Here is an 18,283-nt window from a genome sequence, read left to right on the forward strand (position 1 = left end):
CAGGAGTTAATCACAGTGAGGGTTTGCCAAACGTGCCTTCCTCTTAGCTTGTTTCTCCCTTTTGTCCTGAGTTTGTGCTTCTTCAAAGTTCACAATGTCTTTGGTGAAGGCTGTTGTCAGAGACATAGCTTCCCATAGCGACGTTGGGGACAGCAAACTAGAGATTGTCAGGGACAGAGAGCTGCAAAGAGACAGCACGGGAGAAAAAGAGGAAGAGGTACCGTAGTTCTCTTTCCTTTACAGCAGTTTGAATCCAGCTCCCTTCAATCCCCCTCGTCTTCTGTCATAGCAGAGGAGAGCGAACTAGAGCTGGCAGAGAGCCCAGACACTGATAAGCAGTCTCAGGCAACAACTGAAAAGGGGGGGGGGCATTCGTCAGAGGAAGGGGTTGGAAGCCAGCACGAATCTCCCCACGCTCATAGGTTAACAAGGATTAAAGAACACCATCAATCAAAGAGGCGAAAGGGGGGCTCTTGGAGCATATCCTATTAGAGGAGGGGTCGGAGTCCAAACACCTCAATGTCTTGAAAGATGCTGATTGCTGTAGCAACAGCTCTGATGGTAAATTAATGTATATAATAAAACTACCTGAAAACAGAAGGAGTCTGCTTGGTGCCTAATGAAGTCAACCAGGAGTCAACCAGATAGTGACAGCTGTTCTCCAGTTGGAGCACTCTCAGGCCAGTGTTTCCGTTACCCATGCTTATACTGATTGGCACTGAGAGCGTTTTTAAACCTCTTTTGTTGTCCACCAGCATTAGGCTTACCATTCTGAAGTCGGGAATAGAGTAGATGCTTTGGAAGACAATAAACAGGCATCCGAACAACATGAGCAGTCCAACGAAGCTGATGTTGAAGAATCCAGTAAGTGTAGATCTACTCAGCCAGATGGACCTCAATGGTCTGATTCAGTATGAGGCAGTTTCTTATGCTCTTCCAGGAGATGCTGCCATTCTGTGGCAGCTGGGACAACAGTCAGCAGTTCCCAACAGCAGCCCTGTCACTACACACTGAGTTTGAACACAAAGGCAGTTGTGGAGGATTGCCACCTCCTTCTCTATTCACATTCATCTTCTATGCAAAGAAAGAGGCCTAACATTTGAAGAGGGCTGAAGTGAAAAAGTGATCAAAGTACAATGTTTATGTCAGGGGTTTTCAACCCGTGTGCCATGGCCCCCTGGAGTGCCTTGAACGGTGGTCAGGGGTGCCATGGGCAACAGTGGCCTCTGTCCCCCTTTCCTTTCCTCCCTCCTCTCATGTCTTCTTGTGTCTCTGCCTCCCAAGGATTGTGCAGCTGTTGTAGCAGCCCTGGCTACAAGTTCCCCAGGCGAATGGTGCCTCTGGGACTAGCCAGGGCATGCTGGTTGCCAGGAGCTGAGGTGGCCTTGGGGGGGGGGGAGCAAGCAAGAGGGCGAGGGAGCCCAGCCAGCCAGTCCACCAGCCCTTGCTGTTGGGAATGGACAGACAAGTGGGAGACTATGCAGGGTTGAAAACCTCTGGTTTATGTGAATATCAGGGTTTTATGTCTAGTCTTTAAAACAAATACTTTATATTTGTGTTCTGCGTGTCATTGGTTTGTGTGGCCTTTGAATGCTAAATGGCTGTTGTGACCTTTCTCTACCCGGGCCGGGGGAGCATATGCCTGTGCTGCCCAGGGCGGGCATGCTCCCGGGGGGGCGGGGTGTGGAGGGTGCCCTCCCATGCGCCACAGTTCAGGGTAGGAGAGGGGCAGGGAAGCTCCTGCTCACTCTTCTCCTGCTCTCCGCCACGGAGCTGCTGCGGCCGGGTGTGCCTCACCACGGCTAAGGAGGGCTGCTTTCTGCCTCCGGGTCAGAAGAGCTGCCACGTGCGAGGTGTGCCGCCCACTCACCTGCCATTTTGTCACCCCCCTCAGTCATGACACCCGAGGTGAACAGCAACCCCCCCCCGCACCCCCCTTCCTACGCCTCTGTCTCTAGCAGGCTCCTTCCTGGACTATGATGACTTGCAGAGCAAAGCAGGCATCTTGCCAGGTAGTGGGAAAGAAGTGCTTACTTTGATCCTAACCTGGGACATATTCTGATAAAAACTTGCTTTGAGAATATCCTAGGCCACACTACAATGAAAATGTGGTCTGTTCCCAACTAGATGTAAACACTAAGCACACCTCAAGCATTTCCCACAAGCAGACCAAAGCAGGTGCACAGGCAGGCAGATATTTGATTTTGATTCTCAGCCTGTTACCGTATCAGTTCAACAGAAGCAGACACACAATGAAGAGAATTGTTTGCTTTCTCTTGAGTTTTAGCTTCAAGACCTGGGGAGCAGTCCCAACCCCTGGCCAGGATCAGCATGGCTGACCAAGGTGGTGGAGCCATTTCACACCCAAAGCCCTGCTGCTCACACTGGCCAGGGCAGAATGTGCAGGAGACCATTTTGTCCCCTTTTTTCGGCTGCACTAGCTCTAAATTGGGCCCAGCACCAGTAGCTGGATCAACTGGGAAGAGAGGGGGGCTGGATTGCTCTCCTTTCCCCCTTTTGGGCATAGTTTTATATATACCTTTCTTTGGATGAAGTATAGTAACTGGGGTTGCTATACTCTACTGAGCTTTCAGTTATTATAATATAAAAACTATGAGAAGTTTGCATTATGGTATTATGAACTTTGCTGAGAAAAAAAGAAAGCTTATTCATACAGATAACTTCAATCCATCCTCAATTCTTATGCAAACCATAATGCATGATGCTATATGGTGGGTGCCCAGTCTGCTCCTTCTCTGCCTTGTTTAGCTTGGAACAATGTTATGACAGAAGATGTCTTTTAGGGGATGAGCACACAAAGCCACCCTTCTCATCTGACCTCAGATGCCCTGATCCCAGGACAAATGTATTAGTTGGGATAAGCACTGTGTATTGGATGCAAGCCAGGCTTCCACCAGAGTAAACATTAAAAATGAAACAAAATATGCCTTGCCAAAGGATCAGGACCTGAACATATTATCATGTTTAAACAATTTCAGCAGTTAAAACTATTACTATTACTATTGTTCCTGAGGAAATTGAAATAAACTTATATTTTCTATGTTTTCTAGGGACATCACTTACAAAGCACAAAAACTGGTAAACATCTGCCATGGCTAACAGTGCAACAGACAATTTTTCATGTTGGCCTTCCCTTAAATGGAGAAAATGATTTAACAATATATTAATTACCTGCCCTAAGAGAAGTACCCTCGAGTAGGAAAAATAGAAGAAAGACTCTTTTCTCTACATTAGTGTGTTTATAAAAAGAAGTAATGCATTAGCAGTTAATTATCTACTGAAGTCAATTCATATCAGAAATTACTTTGTTTGTTTGTTTACCTTGGTAATATATAATTTTGCTAGTCTGTATGGAATGTAAAGCTGTTCTTCTTTGGACAGGCATCCATCCAGTTGATTGTCATGAGCTCTAGGAGCACTGGGGTGACCTGTGATATGTATATATAAATATAATTCTTGACTATGTAAGACATGAAGCAAAATGAACCAGAAATGCTCATAGCTGAAAACTTCCTCTACCATTATCCAGTCGCACTCAATATTAACCACTAAACACAAAGAATGCACTATTATGCACTCGCCAGCAGAGAGAGGACAAAAGCACTTTAAGTAAGGTGAAGTCAGTCAGACCATGCAAAATATGTTAGAAATCCTGACATAGCACAGGAATTACCCAAATTTGGCTAATTCGGGGATGGGGACCCTAGAGGTGCAGCAGATGTTGCTTGCTTACAACTCCCATGGTGTCTGATCATTAGCCATGCTGGATGGACTGATGGTTGCTGGATTCCACAACATCTGGAAGGCCACATGGTGACTTATGAAGGTCACAGGTTCACCAGTCCTGACCTAATGTGTGTAAAGTTAATGTTGGTGGTGAATTCTGACTTAGAGAAGCTTGATACACAAACTCCCCCACTTATGAGACAAGCATAGACACTCCAATATTTGCCCCTGGGCTTGGTTTGGACCATATTGTATTTATTATTATTTCATAAAATTTATATACCACTTACCATACAAACAAAAAGACCTCTACTAAGCAGTATAGAAAAGACAATATAAAATGTTCAAATAAAAAATCTTTTAAAATGCTAGTAAAAACAAACATTTAAAGCAAGTTGCCTGTTCTTTTAATAGTTCTTTAAAACAACTGTACTTATTAAAATCATATGTTAAAACTGCACACTAAAGTTACATACCTGGGTAGGTTTGCTGAACCAAAAAGGGTTTTTAGCAGATTATGAAAATAATACAGTGAAGGTACCCATGTAATGTTAATGGACAGGGGGTTCCAAAGGTTAGTTGTTGTCACACTAGAGGATTTTCAAATGTTTGAATGAACATTATGTGGACTTGTAAATGCGCTAGTTCCACAGATCTAAGCAGGTGGCATTGCTGCCTGCCAATCAGCCTCTGTTCTTCCTTCAGCGTCTCATTTCCTGCTGCCAACCGCATCCCTTCTTCCCAATTTGCAGCAGGCAAGTCATAGCGGTGGCAGCAAGCTCTTTCCCTGAACTCAGGAGCCCATGGCTTCCTAGGAAATTTAGTTCTCCAGAACTCCTGAATGACTACTGGGGTCACAGACACAAAAATGAGGTGAGTCAAGAGGAGTTTACACTTACCACAAATAGGATATATTTCTAAGGAAACACCCATGTCTCACCGTGGGAATGGTACAAAGGAATGTATGTCAGGCAGAATATATGCTTCAGCCTATGCTGTCGAAATACCTTTTTGTGCAGTTTTGTTTCCTTTCCTTTCATTCAGGCATGTTACAAATGAGAGCTTGTTCTTGTTGAAGCTCACTTTGTTCAACCAAGATCGGTCCTGCCCAATTTCACCTGTAAAAACAAGCCTTGTGTAAGAAGCTGGAAACATCCCTTTTAGGAATTATAACAAATGACAACCCAAAAGACATGAAAAGAATCTTTTTATATGCAACAGCTGCCGAAAGGTTACTGATTGCAAAAAAATGGAAATCAGGAGAAGTACCAACATTGAAAGATTGGCAAAATATTTTTTTTGAAATGATTGAATTAGCAAAAATGACGGCAACAATTAGAATGCTACTTCCATCGGACTCAAACAAATCTGCTGTACGAGATAAAAAAGAGAAAGGCAAGAAGGGGAAAAAGAAGTCATCGCCACAGCTAATGGCTAAGGAGGTATCTCCGAACCGGAGTTTAGAACTAAATGGGAGGATGGACTTCCGGAGGCGGCGCGAAACAGCAATGGCGGTCCTCTTCGCGCTGTGAAGAGGGGCTCCGCGAAAAAGGGTCGTCCGCTGCGGCAAAGCGGAGACCCATCAAGAAAAACCGCAGGCAGAGCGAGCCTGCGGCCGTGGGACTTGGCGGGCGCCTGGAGCCCCCCCAGAAGCGGAGAAGGAGCCTCGTAACAGGCTCCGGAACGTGAAAGGGGGAGCGGCGCTGTGAGTTCATCGCTCTTTTCGTGGAAGCAAAGCCGCGCTGCTGCTGCTGATGAGCGCTGACCTTTCTTCTTGAAAATATCGGAATTGGAGCAACATACCCGTGAGTAAGGGGCTTAAATTTTTAATTTAAATTGAAGAAATTCGGCTGAAAACGGGAGGCGAGTAACAGGAAGTCCGCCTCCCGACTCTGCTAATTAGATCAAAGCAAGGGCTCGGAAACGAGCTGAAGTATTTAAAAGGGACTGCAAAAGTGGAAGAAAGAGTGCATTGATAGACTCTGCATTTTGAAGATAAAAGGGAAAGAACTGTGAGATTTATGGACTTTTATTCTTTGGAACAGTCCTCCTATCTTTGAGCTAAACAGGGTTAAAAGGGATAACCCCGACATCGGGCTGCCAGTGAAAAAGAACTGTCAAACTGCTGTCAAATTGACGACATTGTTGCAGAAATTGAAATTGTTGCATAGACTGAGACATTAATATTTAACATTGTTGCTTGGACCTATTTTGATACCTTGTGGCTGGATTTTAAGAGATCAGAAGTTCTGGAAACCCTCCTTTTGTGCTTGGGAATTATAAAATTTAACATGGGGAATAGAGGAACTTCAATGGCGGAAAATAGTTCCTTTCTTTTTTGAAACTTTGAAATACTCCCCCTATAGGACTGTGGAAGTATAGTGGCCTGGGAATTGAGCTTTATTGAAACTTTTTGTGGTTTAATTTGTTTATACTTGGGACTTGTTTTTCCCATGGGACAAAAGATCATCTGACCTTGAACTGAGGCAGGTGTGGAATGAGCGGCACAGGGAGAACAAGAGCAGCTAAAGCCAAAGATAAAGAAAAAGAGAAAAAATCTGGGCAACTCTTGCAAACAACTTTAACTCATCACCGCAGATCATCTGTCCCAACTGTGCTGACAGCACAGGAGGTGGAACTTGTACAGCCTGCTGCAGAAGATATGGCAACTGGAGGATCTGAAACAGTTTTGAAACAAATTTTGGAACAATTGGCAGTTTTAAATCAAAAAGTGGACAATCAAACATCAAAAATTGATCAAGCTACATCCTCTATTGGCAAATTAACTGAACAGGTTTCGCAGCACACTCAGGCGATTGAGAAATTGCAAGGAGCTACGGCAGAAAACTACAAATTAGCTGTGGAAGCCAATCAAAAAGCAGAACAGGCGAATTTAAAGGTTGATGAAATTAAAGGAGAAGTAAGACCTCTGAAAAGACAGGTAGGGGAACAACAAGCCTACCTGTCATTGGTTGAACTGAAAAGTAAAGAAAGCAATCTCAGGATAAGGGCTATCCCGGAACTGGAGCAAAATAATTTAGAGGGATTTTTGACACTTTTGTTCTCCAAATTCTGGGGAATTGAGGAAGAAAAGGACTTTAAAATTGTGACAGCCTTTAGACTGGGAAAATCAGTAAAGAAAGACAAGCCCAGAGACTGCTTAGTTGCTCTGAGATCAAGGGAAGAAAGGGATAAGATACTAGGCCTACATTTCAAGAAATCTTTGGAGATAGAAGGTAAAAGGGCCGAAATTTACAGAGATATACCCAAATATCTCTTGGAACTTAGGACTACCTATATAGATCTGACTAAATTGTTGAGACACAACGGAATTCCTTATAGGTGGGAGTTTCCACAAGGACTTTCATTTACTTACAAAGGAAGGAAAATAAAGATTAAATCACCTGAAGACCAGCAGAAGTTCCTACACGACCACGAGGAGGACCTGCAAAAAGGAGCTGCAGCTTCTTGGCCTCCACCACCACCGGGACCACCTCCAAGAGTTATACCACCTGGATCAGGACCAGCACTACCTCCTCCGGGATCGGGGGGAAGCTTAGATACCCCATTGTAGAACCCGTCAATTGATTCAGGATGTCTCTGCAGCTGCTTAGTTGGAACATAAATGGCGGAAATTCCCCGGAAAAAAGAAGAAAAGTTTTTCACATTTTGAAAAAGGAACAACTGGACGTTATCTGCCTACAGGAAACACATGTGACAAGGCTCCATAGAAAAGTGTTAATCAATAAAAGACTAGGCCAAGAATTTATTTCTTCGGACAAAGTTAAGAAGAGAGGAGTGGTGATATATGCAAAGGAGAGCCTGTCACCGAAATTCTTATTTAAAGATGAACATGGCCGAATTTTGGCGATTGAAATACAGACACAAGGAGAAAAATTTTTGATATTAGGAATATATGCTCCAAATGAGGGAAAGTCGGAATTTTTCAGGAAGCTGCATGAGACTATGCTGGATTACTTGGACTATAGTAACATCATTATGCTGGGTGATATGAATGGGGTTGTGTCTGTAAATATGGATAAGTCACAAAGTGTCAACATATCGAAAGACGGCAGACTACCTAAAACTTTTTTTGAAATGACAGACAATATGGACTTAGTTGACATTTGGAGGGTTAAGAACCCTCTAGGGAAAGAAGGGACTTTCTTTTCTGAAGCTCATCTGACATGGACACGAATCGACCAAATCTGGACAACTAGAGGACTGGCATCTAAGACTAGAAAAGTGGAAATCTGCCCAAAAACCTGCTCCGACCATAATGCTTTGAAAGTGGAATTGAGACTTAATACAACCGGTTCCTTTAGATGGAAAATGAATGACACTTTATTAAGAGATCAGGAGATTGTGAAGAAGGCCCAAAAAACTTTAAAGGACTATTTTGAGATAAATTTGAATACCACCGTGGAAAAAAGAACAATCTGGGACGCAAGTAAGGCAGTTATGAGAGGGTTTCTAATACAACAAAACACGATTAAGAAAAGGCTCTGGAATGAAAAGAAGGAGAAGATATTGGAGAAAATAAGAGAAGGAGAGAAAAAATTAAGATCTAGGCCTAAGTCGAAGGATGTGCTAAGAGAAGTGAAATTTTTCCAGCGCAATATTCAAAATTGATAAATCAGGAGGAGGAATGGAAAATTAAACAAATGAAACAAAGATCCTTCGAATCGGCGAATAAGTGTGGGAAACTGCTAGCCTGGCAGTTGAAAAAGAGACAAAAGCTTAATACAGTTACAAATCTAGAGATTGAAGGGAGAACGGTTCAGAAACCCGAGGAAATTAGAAAGTGCTTCCAGAGGTACTTCAAAGAACTCTATTCACAAGGGCCGCAAAAAGCTTCCGAGGTGGATCAATTTCTTAAAACTAATGGATTACAAAAAATACCCCTGGAAATGAGAACAAACCTGAACTGTAACATTACACAGCAAGAAATTGAAAGTGCCATTCAAAATCTTCAACTTGGCAAGTCCCCAGGCCCTGACGGCCTAACCTCCAAATATTATAAAGTTTTAAAGGACTATTTGATACAACCTTTGATGGAGGTTTGCAACCAGATAATGGAGGGAAGGAAGGCACCGGAAACGTGGAAAGAAGCTTTCATCACATTGATACCTAAATTAGAAACTGAAAAGACTCAACTTAAGAATTACCGCCCCATTTCACTCCTAAATGTGGATTATAAAATTTTTGCCGATATTTTGGCAAGTAGACTTAAAAAAGTACTAAATGAAGTGATTCACCCACGCTGGAGGAATGGCAATCGCAGTTGATGGACTATATGGAATTGGCTGAAATGACTGGCAGAATCCGAGACGTGGGAGAAGAAACAATTGAGGAGGACTGGGAAAAGTTTAAGGACTATTTGAAAAAACACTATAAGCTGTATGAATGTTAAAAAATGCACCTTTCAGGAAACTCTAGCTTCAGCAAATGTAAGTTAATGAAATGAAAATTAAGACACAAGAATTTAGAGGTAAAATAATGAAACAACTTTATTGTGTTTAATACAAAGCATATAAGAATTGGGTTACAGTAAAATTGAAATTAGGGAACATGATAAAATGGAAGATACAATAAGTTTTGAAATAAGTTAACAAATTGCTGATGCTTTATAAGACAGGGAACGCAGGGTTTGGAGGATGTGGGGAAGTCCTTTAGATTGGATGGAAAAAGAATATGGAAATTTGTTATTCTTCTATTCTATTTTCTTATAACTACTCTTTATTCTTTTTTCTGTATTTCTTAAAAGCAATAAAAATATTTTTTTTAAAAAAATAGAACTAAATGGGAGGATGGAAGCAACGTCCCAGAGCCCTGATAATAGGTCACTCAGTGAACTTGATATTGGGGGTGAAGCGGTCCCTAACAATGAAGGCAGCAAACCACCTAGCAAACTGAGAAATGGGGACGATGCAACGCCCAATCGCGATGACAACACTATACAAGATGAGCAAGCCTTTACTCAGGCAAGATGTTGGAACCTGATCTTAAATCCCCCAAAATTGGTATTTACAAACTTCCCAAAACCAAAGGGCTTTCTTACAGGGAAAGATCGAAGAATGAGCTCCTTGAACATTCTGAATGATATACTGCCAGGCGCAGTAAAGCCAAATGATATTACTTCTGTAGATTATTTGCATCATGATGGCTGTTCTATAAGAGCAATGATCACATTTAGAGACCTGAACCTGGCCAAGTTTATTTACAGATCAAGATATATATTCTTAAAGGCCCAGATACAAATTCTCAGATTTTTTGAAAACAAGGCACCACTGAATCCCCTTCTGGAAGCTAAGCACGCAAACCTTAGTAAGGAGAAACAACCTCCCAAAACCCGGCCTGGTCCCCAGAAACAAGTGCCTCTAAAACTAAAAAGGAAAGACGTTCACCTGCAAGACCCGCAATTCCAAGCGAACGAAGATGAGGACCCCTTCTCTGTGGAATACCTTAATCAGGCAATTTTGCCAATTTCCATCTCCAATACAAACTGAAATATTAGAAAGATTAGACATGCTAAGAATTAAGCTGGCTGGGAGAGATATAAATAAGGAAATCAATGTGGACGCCCACAAAAAGGACCAGACTTCCTTTAATTTGAACTCTATACAAGAACAAAACCCGGCGGCCTGTCGGCCACGTTACCTTCAGACAATGGCTGAGATTAATCTACTTCCAATCAAGGAAGCCCAGCACACCGAAGAGTACACTACACCACCTCCAATAGGGAGAACCATCCCCAAGGTGAACTCACCAGGCTCTTGGGACAAGCTGAGGTACCTAGATGAGGCAGAGTTAGGCCACAATCAAGTCCCGGAAGAACACCTACGGAAAGAGATAACATACTTCAAAGGCCCGGTGACCACTAATGTCAGTATTCAACATTTACCAGCCGAAACTAGAGAACATTTGGCCAGTTTGCCATGCCCGGAAAACAATGGGCCGGCTCATAAAAGAGTAATCCCTAAAAGTTCCTTGGGAAATAATTGACAAAGATCAGACCAGAGGCAAACACCAGCCGGTTCCCTATCTCTGCGGAAATTCGACACCATTAGAAACAAACAGGCTCAATCTTTACCCACAAATCAAGCAAAAGTAGTTCTTTCCCTGAAAGGCGCATCCAACCCACCCCAGAGCCTTAAAATTGTCTCCTGGAATGTTAACGGCTGGGCGACAAAGCAAATGGATCCTGAGGCAATAAACTTTATCTCTTCTTTTGACATTGTGTGTCTCCAAGAGACCTGGTCCCAACAAAGTATCGCTCTCCCAAATTATTGTTCCTTTAGCTCCTGTGCTCGCAAACTAGCTAACAGGGGTCGCCCTCAAGTTGGCCTCGCCTGTCTTATCTCAACCAGCTTATCCCTCACTATCTGCGAGGAACTTAAATCTTCCCCTTACTTTCTCACTATAAAGATCCACCTTCCAAAGACCAAAAGCCCATGGCTGATAACTACAGTATATCTGCCTCCAGCAATTAATGATTCCGACCGTAATGAAAGGTGGTCTGAACTTTCATCTTGGCTTCATGATCTTCAAACAACTAACCCAGGACTTCCTCAAATCCTCTTAGGCGACTTTAACGCAAGAATAGGTCCCAACGACGATGCTATATTATCTTCCGCAGCACTCCTGGACAATCCCCTGCAGCCCCCCTGGGGAAACAGCTGCTCTCTTGATCCCATAACAAATGCGTCGGGGAGGCTGGTGGCCCAATTGGCCATCGAAAACGATCTTTGCATCGCAAATGGCAACGTTACTCCCTTGTCCTCGCAGCAGTTAACGTGCATCTCTTCCCGGGGGACCAGTGTTGTCGACTACATTCTATTGACGCCGGAGCTATTCTCAATTTCTACAAAAATGGAAGTGGCTGAATATTTTGGTGGTGACCACCTTCCATTGACTTTAATGTTAAATCTAATAGAGCCATTCTCAGTCCCCTCAAACTATAGTTCCACCGTACAAAGCTACCCTGTATATAAAACAAAGAAATGGACAAGCCTCAGCTCCTCTCTTGCCCTGGACATACAAAAATCACTTGATATGCCTACAGTTCTTTCTGACTCAATTCGGCCCGCTGACCAATACCGGAAATTAATTGATGCTTTTTCAACAACTTACATAACCATCACCTCGCCTACCCACCAACGCTTCTTCTCTGAATCACCTTGGTTTGACAAGGAATGTAAAGTCCTAAGAAGGCGAATTAGGAAAATGGTCAGAATCATCAAATTTTCCAACGACCCCCAAACCCGTGCAGAGCTTCTAGTTACTAAAAGGACATATAGAAACATGATTCATTGCAAGAAACAGCAACACATCCTTGAGGCTTGGACCACTCTTCGTTCAGCTGTAGAGAGGCATGACTCCTGCTCCTTTTGGCTCTTAGTTAGGCCTTCGGCACCACCCAATTCAGCTATCCTGATTTCCGCTGACGAATGGATCGCTTATTATTCAGCCAGTTTCGCTTCTCCAAATCATCTTACAGATCACCTTCAATCCCCGTTGGACCTCTGTTCCTGTTCTCTTAGTTCCACCTCCTCAGTAAATTTTACCTCAACCCGCATCTTCAACATCATAATGTCCATGCGTAGGAATAAGGCCCCCGGCCCAGACATGGTCCCGTTGGACCTTTTCCTGACTGATCCTCTTTGGTGGAGTGAACAGCTGACTCCTGTATTCACCGCTATCTCCTCTGCCTTAGACATCCCCGACTCCTGGAGAGAAGCTACAATAGTTCCGATTTTCAAAGGCGGCCAGCCAAACATCCCTAGGAACTATCGCCCCATCAGCTTACTATCTATTCAGGGGAAAATATTTGCCGCTGTCTTACTGGAAGAACTTCTTTCATGGGTCCATGAGAGAAACATTCTACCGCCAGAACAGATTGGCTTCCGGAAGTCAGCATCAACCATGGACCACTGTCTAACTCTTTATCACCTTGCCAGTAAATACACTGCACCAAGGCAAGGCCACCTGTTTGCCGCTTTCATGGACCTGGAGGCCGCCTTTGATTCCATTCCTAGGCAGAGATTATGGTCCAAACTTGCCCATTTGGGAATTGATCCGCATCTCCTTTCCCTAATTATTTCCCTTTATTCAAACACCACAGCTCGCATTCGAATTGGTCCCAACGGCTACCTTACCACTCCATTCCCAACGGCCAGGGGCGTCCGACAAAGTTGTCTCTTGGCCCCCTTACTGTTTAATCTTTATCTTCATGATGCCCTTTCCCCTTTGAAGCTAGCAACTAAGTATCCTCCTCACTTAGCAGGCCACCCCATTGCTTCCCTTTTCTATGCGGATGATGCCGTCATCTTATCCAGAACAGCTGCGGACCTAGCAAATGCAGTTAATGCATTTATCGCCTATTGTAAGGCGGAAGCTCTTAATATTAATTATAAAAAATCGAAAGTTCTCCACTTCACTCGTTCCCGCAAACTCAAGCTGGAGCCGCTTAAGATCACAGGTGGTTACTTAGAAAAGGTAAAAGCCTTTAAATATCTAGGCTTAATATTTACTTATAATCTCTCCTGGACCACCCATCTACAATCTGCCTCTCTTGCTGCAACCACGACCTCTAATGCCATTGTCCGATTTTATCACCAGAAGGGCGGCAAACACCTTCCAGCAGCAATTCAAATGTTTAATGCCAAAGTTGTCCCTAAACTATTATATGGCTGCGAAGTATGGACTACAGCAATATCAGGTAACTTGGATCGCCCACTTCACATGTTTCTGAGATCTCTTTCCGGCGTCCCAAGATGTGTCTCAGGTGCAGCCCTACGACTTGAGTTCGCCCAGCCCTCAATTGTAAAATGAGCATGGAGTCGAGCCAATTCCTACAGCTCCCACCTACTACCATCGGATGCTCGAATTAGAGGTGGTTTCTCCAATCTGATCCTAAGAGATAGTCATAATTCTCCTTGGAAAACTACAATTAATCTCAAATTCCGCTCTCTTCTCAATTTGAACCGCAAAACTGTTTTTAATTTAGAGTGTATTAGCCCGGCGGCCCTACCTCTAATCAAAAAGAGGCTACAGCAACTTGACTTCTCTAACACAGCTTCCCATGCAAGAGGGCCGTGTTCAGGCTTAGCCCTAGCTATTCCACCCCCTGAAGGGATCCCTCTATACTGCTTTACAATTCCTTCGGAGGCTAAACGAAGGGCCTTTACCTGTGCCCGTCTCAACTGTTTTCCTACAGCAGTTCTGTCGGGTCGTTACTCCAGAGTTCCCATCGCAAATAGAACATGCTCCTGCAATGACACGGCTCTGGAGACTATGGAACATGTAATGCTCTTCTGTCCCAACTGGACAGATGAAAGATCTCGGTTTCTAACTCCTCTCGTGAACAAGCTTCATCTCCCAATCCAGCCTTGGATAGTGTCCCTTCTTCTGCAGGATTCTGACTGTTGGATTACCGAGATGACAGCTAATTTCCTGCTTAGTGTGATGAAGAGGAAAGCGGCACCAACTCCCTCTTCAATACCACAGATGTAGTCGATACGCCGCACAATTGAACCTGTTTTTTGTATTCTCTGTCACTCGATGTTTTAAATCCCCCGTTACCTTTGTTATCCCCATTTTCTCAAAGTATTCGCCCAGGACGACATACACTTTTATCTCCCCACCCCCATTTTATGTTGTTATTTTTATGTATATTATGCTATGGCCGCATGGCTAATGCAATAAAATCATTATTATAATTAGAATGCAATCTAATCAAAATCTCAAACAGGAATGGAAATGTGTGGAAGAACACATGACCAAAAGATACTCCATCAAGAATTTATTGATGTGTATAGACTGATTTCACAAAGTTAAGTTAAGCTAAGGTAAGCTAAGCAGATATATAAGATTAAATGTTTAATTATTAAGATACAAAATTACAATCTCAATAATAAAGTTACAAAAATAATAACAAGGAAATCACGCACGGGTGGAGGGAAGACACAGGTCAAGAAATAAGAAATGGATAAATGTTGGTACATAATGAAATGTGAAAATGTGAATTTACGAATATAATGTATATTTATCAATATGTAAAGATTTCATATATGTATTGCAACATTAATAAGAAATAAATTAAGTGCAACCACCCCCCCCCAAGCCTTGTGTGATTCTGTAGTGAATTGTCACATTATTATTGAATGGAAAGATCCCTTTGGTTTTCAAATCTCCGTTCTTTGGGTTAGAGTGTGTTTTGTCTTTGGCTTAAACAGAAAAGGGGGGAAATGCACTCAGACATTTTTGTTTGCAGTTACATTTGAGAATAAGCGTTCCTCTGAAGTTTGAAAAGCTCATGATGCATAAACTCTAGTGCTGATGAAGCCAGCGAGGTCACCTGCAGAAGCTGCTGGGCCCCAGCTCCACCAGCCCCACACAGCCGGGCCCACGGTCAGGGATAATTGGAGCTGCACCCCAGCAGCACCTGGATCTCCCCACACTGGCTTCTCCGGCTCGGGGACTTGCAACTTTGGAAAGAGTTTAAGGCTAATATACTTGCCAGTGACATTGAGTAGCCATGATAGTTGGGGTCCAGGCTGATTGATTGACCCATTGCAACGTTCTCAAAACAAGAGAGACCATTGCTGTCAATATGAAGTGCTTCCCACTTGGGCTGCTGCTGACGACAGTCAAAGTCCTGTTGTGCTGGTCCCGGGGGGAAGGTACCGTTGCCGTAGACAGAGTTCACAAGATGAGAGGCGAGGTCCGAAACAGGGAGCCGGGCGGGGAACAGGAATGCTGGAAGGTCAGAAGCAGGAGGCCGGGCAGGGAACAGGAACACTGGAAGGTCTGAAGCCAACAACGACGTTGCTCCCGCAACCTGGGACCGGGCTGACTGACCTTTATCTTCTTCTAAGGCCAGGGGTGGTCCCGGCCCCCAGGAGCCCCGCCTCCCTTGGCCTTAAGGCGAGCACTCCTCCTGGGAGCAACCAGTTCTCTTCGCCTCTCTGCCCTAAGCCTCTGGAGTTCAGGAGAGGCCGAAGGGTTACTGGGCCCCGGAGGAGGCTCACCTGTAGACACTGAGTCCTCAAGCACCTCTGGGGCCAGAATGGTTCCACCTGGTGCCTGCTCCTGAGGATCTGACACAGGTGCAGGCTCCTCAGAATCTAGGCCTTGCCCCAGTTCAGCCGGCCCTGGAGGCGGGGACTCCTGTGCAGGATGGGATTCCTCTGGTTCAGCCTCTGAATCGGAATCCCAGGCCATCACACCTGTGCACTGGTGGAGGAAGAGGAGTGCAGGGGGAGCACACCGCCCCAGGCAGCGCGATCCCGGTGGGGTGCCATCGCAGCTGCCCCCCCCCCTGCGCTGGGCACCATGCCCCCACAGGCGCCACACCACACCCCTGCGGGCAGCGTGCCACGCCCTCAGGACACCTGCCAGCCCCGCCCCGCCTGCTATTATTATTATTATTATTATTATTATTCAATCCATGGACTTCAAACATTTCTTGCTCATTTGTGTGAGATGTTAAGGTGCTTAATGTGTACAATACGGAAACAAATGGTGTGATTTTGTTGGTGTGAGGGACAGAATGCTTACCACGTCCAGCTTCCTCAACAATGGCAGCGCTTTTTGCAGCACACGGAGGATGCATTTGCAGCTCATCCATGTAGTCCATAATACTGCCCGGCAGAGGGATAGATGAGCTGATGGTTGTTTGTGATTTGGGCTCAGCATCACTTCTCAATGACTCCTCTGTCACTTGAGAGCTTGATGGGATCACTGTTTGCACCCAGGCCTCTGGAACAGCATGACATGAGTCATTCATACAGAAACAGGAGCAGGGCTATAAGAGGAAGGCTACAACATAAAGAGAATTACAGTTTGCTAGCATATATAAACGAGCATGTTTCAGACCGTGGCCATAGTAAGATGCAAAGATGGACCTGCCGAAGCTCCCACTTCTACTAATGAAGCCCTAAGGAAGTCAGATTAGCCTTAACCAGAGCCAGGGCCTTTTCAACACTGGCTCCGGGCTGGTGGAACGCTCTGTCTCATGAGACCAGGGCCCTGCAGGATCTGATTTCTTTCCGCAGGGCCTGTTGTTCCGCCTGGCCTTTGGCTTGGAGCCAATTTGATTCCCTTCCTCTCTTTCTTTTTTCTTTTTCCTTTCTCCTCCTGTGATGAGGCTGCGTTTTAATAGTTGAATGTTTCAATATTTTAATGTTGTATTTTAATCTTGTTTTTAAGTTGTATTCATTCAACTTATTTTTATTATTGCTTGTGAGCCACCCTGAGCCCAGCCTTGGATGGGGAGGGCGGGGTATAAATAAAATATTACTATTATTATTATTATTATTATTATTATTATTAATATTAATATTATTATTTTCAAAGATTGGCTCCACTGGCTTAAGGCAGGGCTTTTCAGTTTTCACTGTGGTGAACACAAAGAGAGCCTGCTGGATCAGGCCATGGCCCATCTTGCACCCTCTTTTCACAGTGGCTGACCAGATGCCCGTGGGAAGCCTGCAAGCAAAGCTCTGCCCCACTGCAATGCCCAGCCTTGGACGGGGCACTGACAGCCTCACCCTCCAGGAATTTGTCTGATCATCTTTGAAAGCCACGAGGTTGAAATTATTTGATTCACAGAGCTTAAAACAGAAAAAATCTTGCACAATTTTTTTTTTATATATTGAAGCTCCCTCCCCCACATTATCTTTCAGTTTATAAACTGACATGCTCTTGCCTGTAACTTCCTCACCTCTTGTTCCACCACCTTCCAGACCCCCAGAAGTTTCCTTTTCCTCAAATCCCTTGCTTCTGCCTGAAACATCTCCCTGGGCATTCACTTGTTGCCTCCCTTTATTCCTTTATTACCCACATCAGAAACAAAATCTATATAAGTGCATCACACAAAATCAGGCTCTGCTAGCCTTCCCTCTTTTTCCCCTCCCTTCCTGTGTTGAAATTTGTATTTCCAATTGTTCAAGGCTGGAACCTGTATTTTGTTATGTTAGGTAAATGTAAAGGGACCCCTGACCGTTAGGTCTAGTTGCGGACAACTCTGGGGTTGTGGCGCGCATCTCGCTTTACTGGCCAAGGGAGCTTCTGAGTCATGTGGCCAGCATGACTAAGTCACTTCTGGAGAACCAGAGCAGCGCACGGAAATGCCGTTTACCTTCCCACTGGAGTGGTACCTATTTATCTACTTGCACTTTGACGGGCTTTCGAACTGCTAGGTTGGCAGGAGCAGGGACCAAACAATGGGAGCTCACCCCGCCACGGGGAATTGAACTGCCAACCTTCTGATCGGACGCAGGTGGCGCTGTGGTCTAAACCACTGAGCCTCTTGGGATTGCCCATCTGAAGGTAGGTGGTTGGAGTAAGCTCCCGTTGCTCTGTCCCAGCTCCTGCCAACCTAACAATTCGAAAGCACACCAGTGTGAGCAGATAAATAGGTCTCTGTTGTGAGAAGATAAATGGGGTTTCTGTGTACTCTGGCTTCTATCAAGGTGTCCTGTTGTGCCAGAAGCAGTTTAGTCCTGCTGGCCACAAGACCCAGAAGCTGTCT

The 18,283-nt window shown here is 44.4% G+C and overlaps 1 protein-coding gene across 2 annotated transcripts in view; it reads right to left on the reverse strand.

The window, feature by feature from the left end:
• Positions 1 to 18,283, reverse strand: part of LOC310826770 (uncharacterized protein) — a 45,276-nt gene that overhangs the window by 12,631 nt on the left and 14,362 nt on the right. Inside the window, exons 3-5 of one of the 2 annotated variants that reach the window (XM_083702082.1) lie at positions 16,309 to 16,509; positions 4,755 to 4,865; positions 3,343 to 3,449 (exon numbers count right to left, since the gene is read on the reverse strand). In XM_083702082.1, coding sequence (XP_083558208.1) covers positions 3,343 to 3,449; positions 4,755 to 4,865; positions 16,309 to 16,509 — 419 coding nt within the window. Of the gene's footprint in view, positions 1 to 3,342; positions 3,450 to 4,754; positions 4,866 to 16,308; positions 16,570 to 18,283 lie in introns of both variants that reach the window. The other variant, XM_083702083.1, reaches the window with a different exon arrangement.

The sequence above is a fragment of the Podarcis gaigeae genome (assembly GCF_964106915.1).
Source record: "Podarcis gaigeae genome assembly, chromosome: 11".
Lineage (NCBI taxonomy): Eukaryota > Metazoa > Chordata > Lepidosauria > Squamata > Lacertidae > Podarcis > Podarcis gaigeae.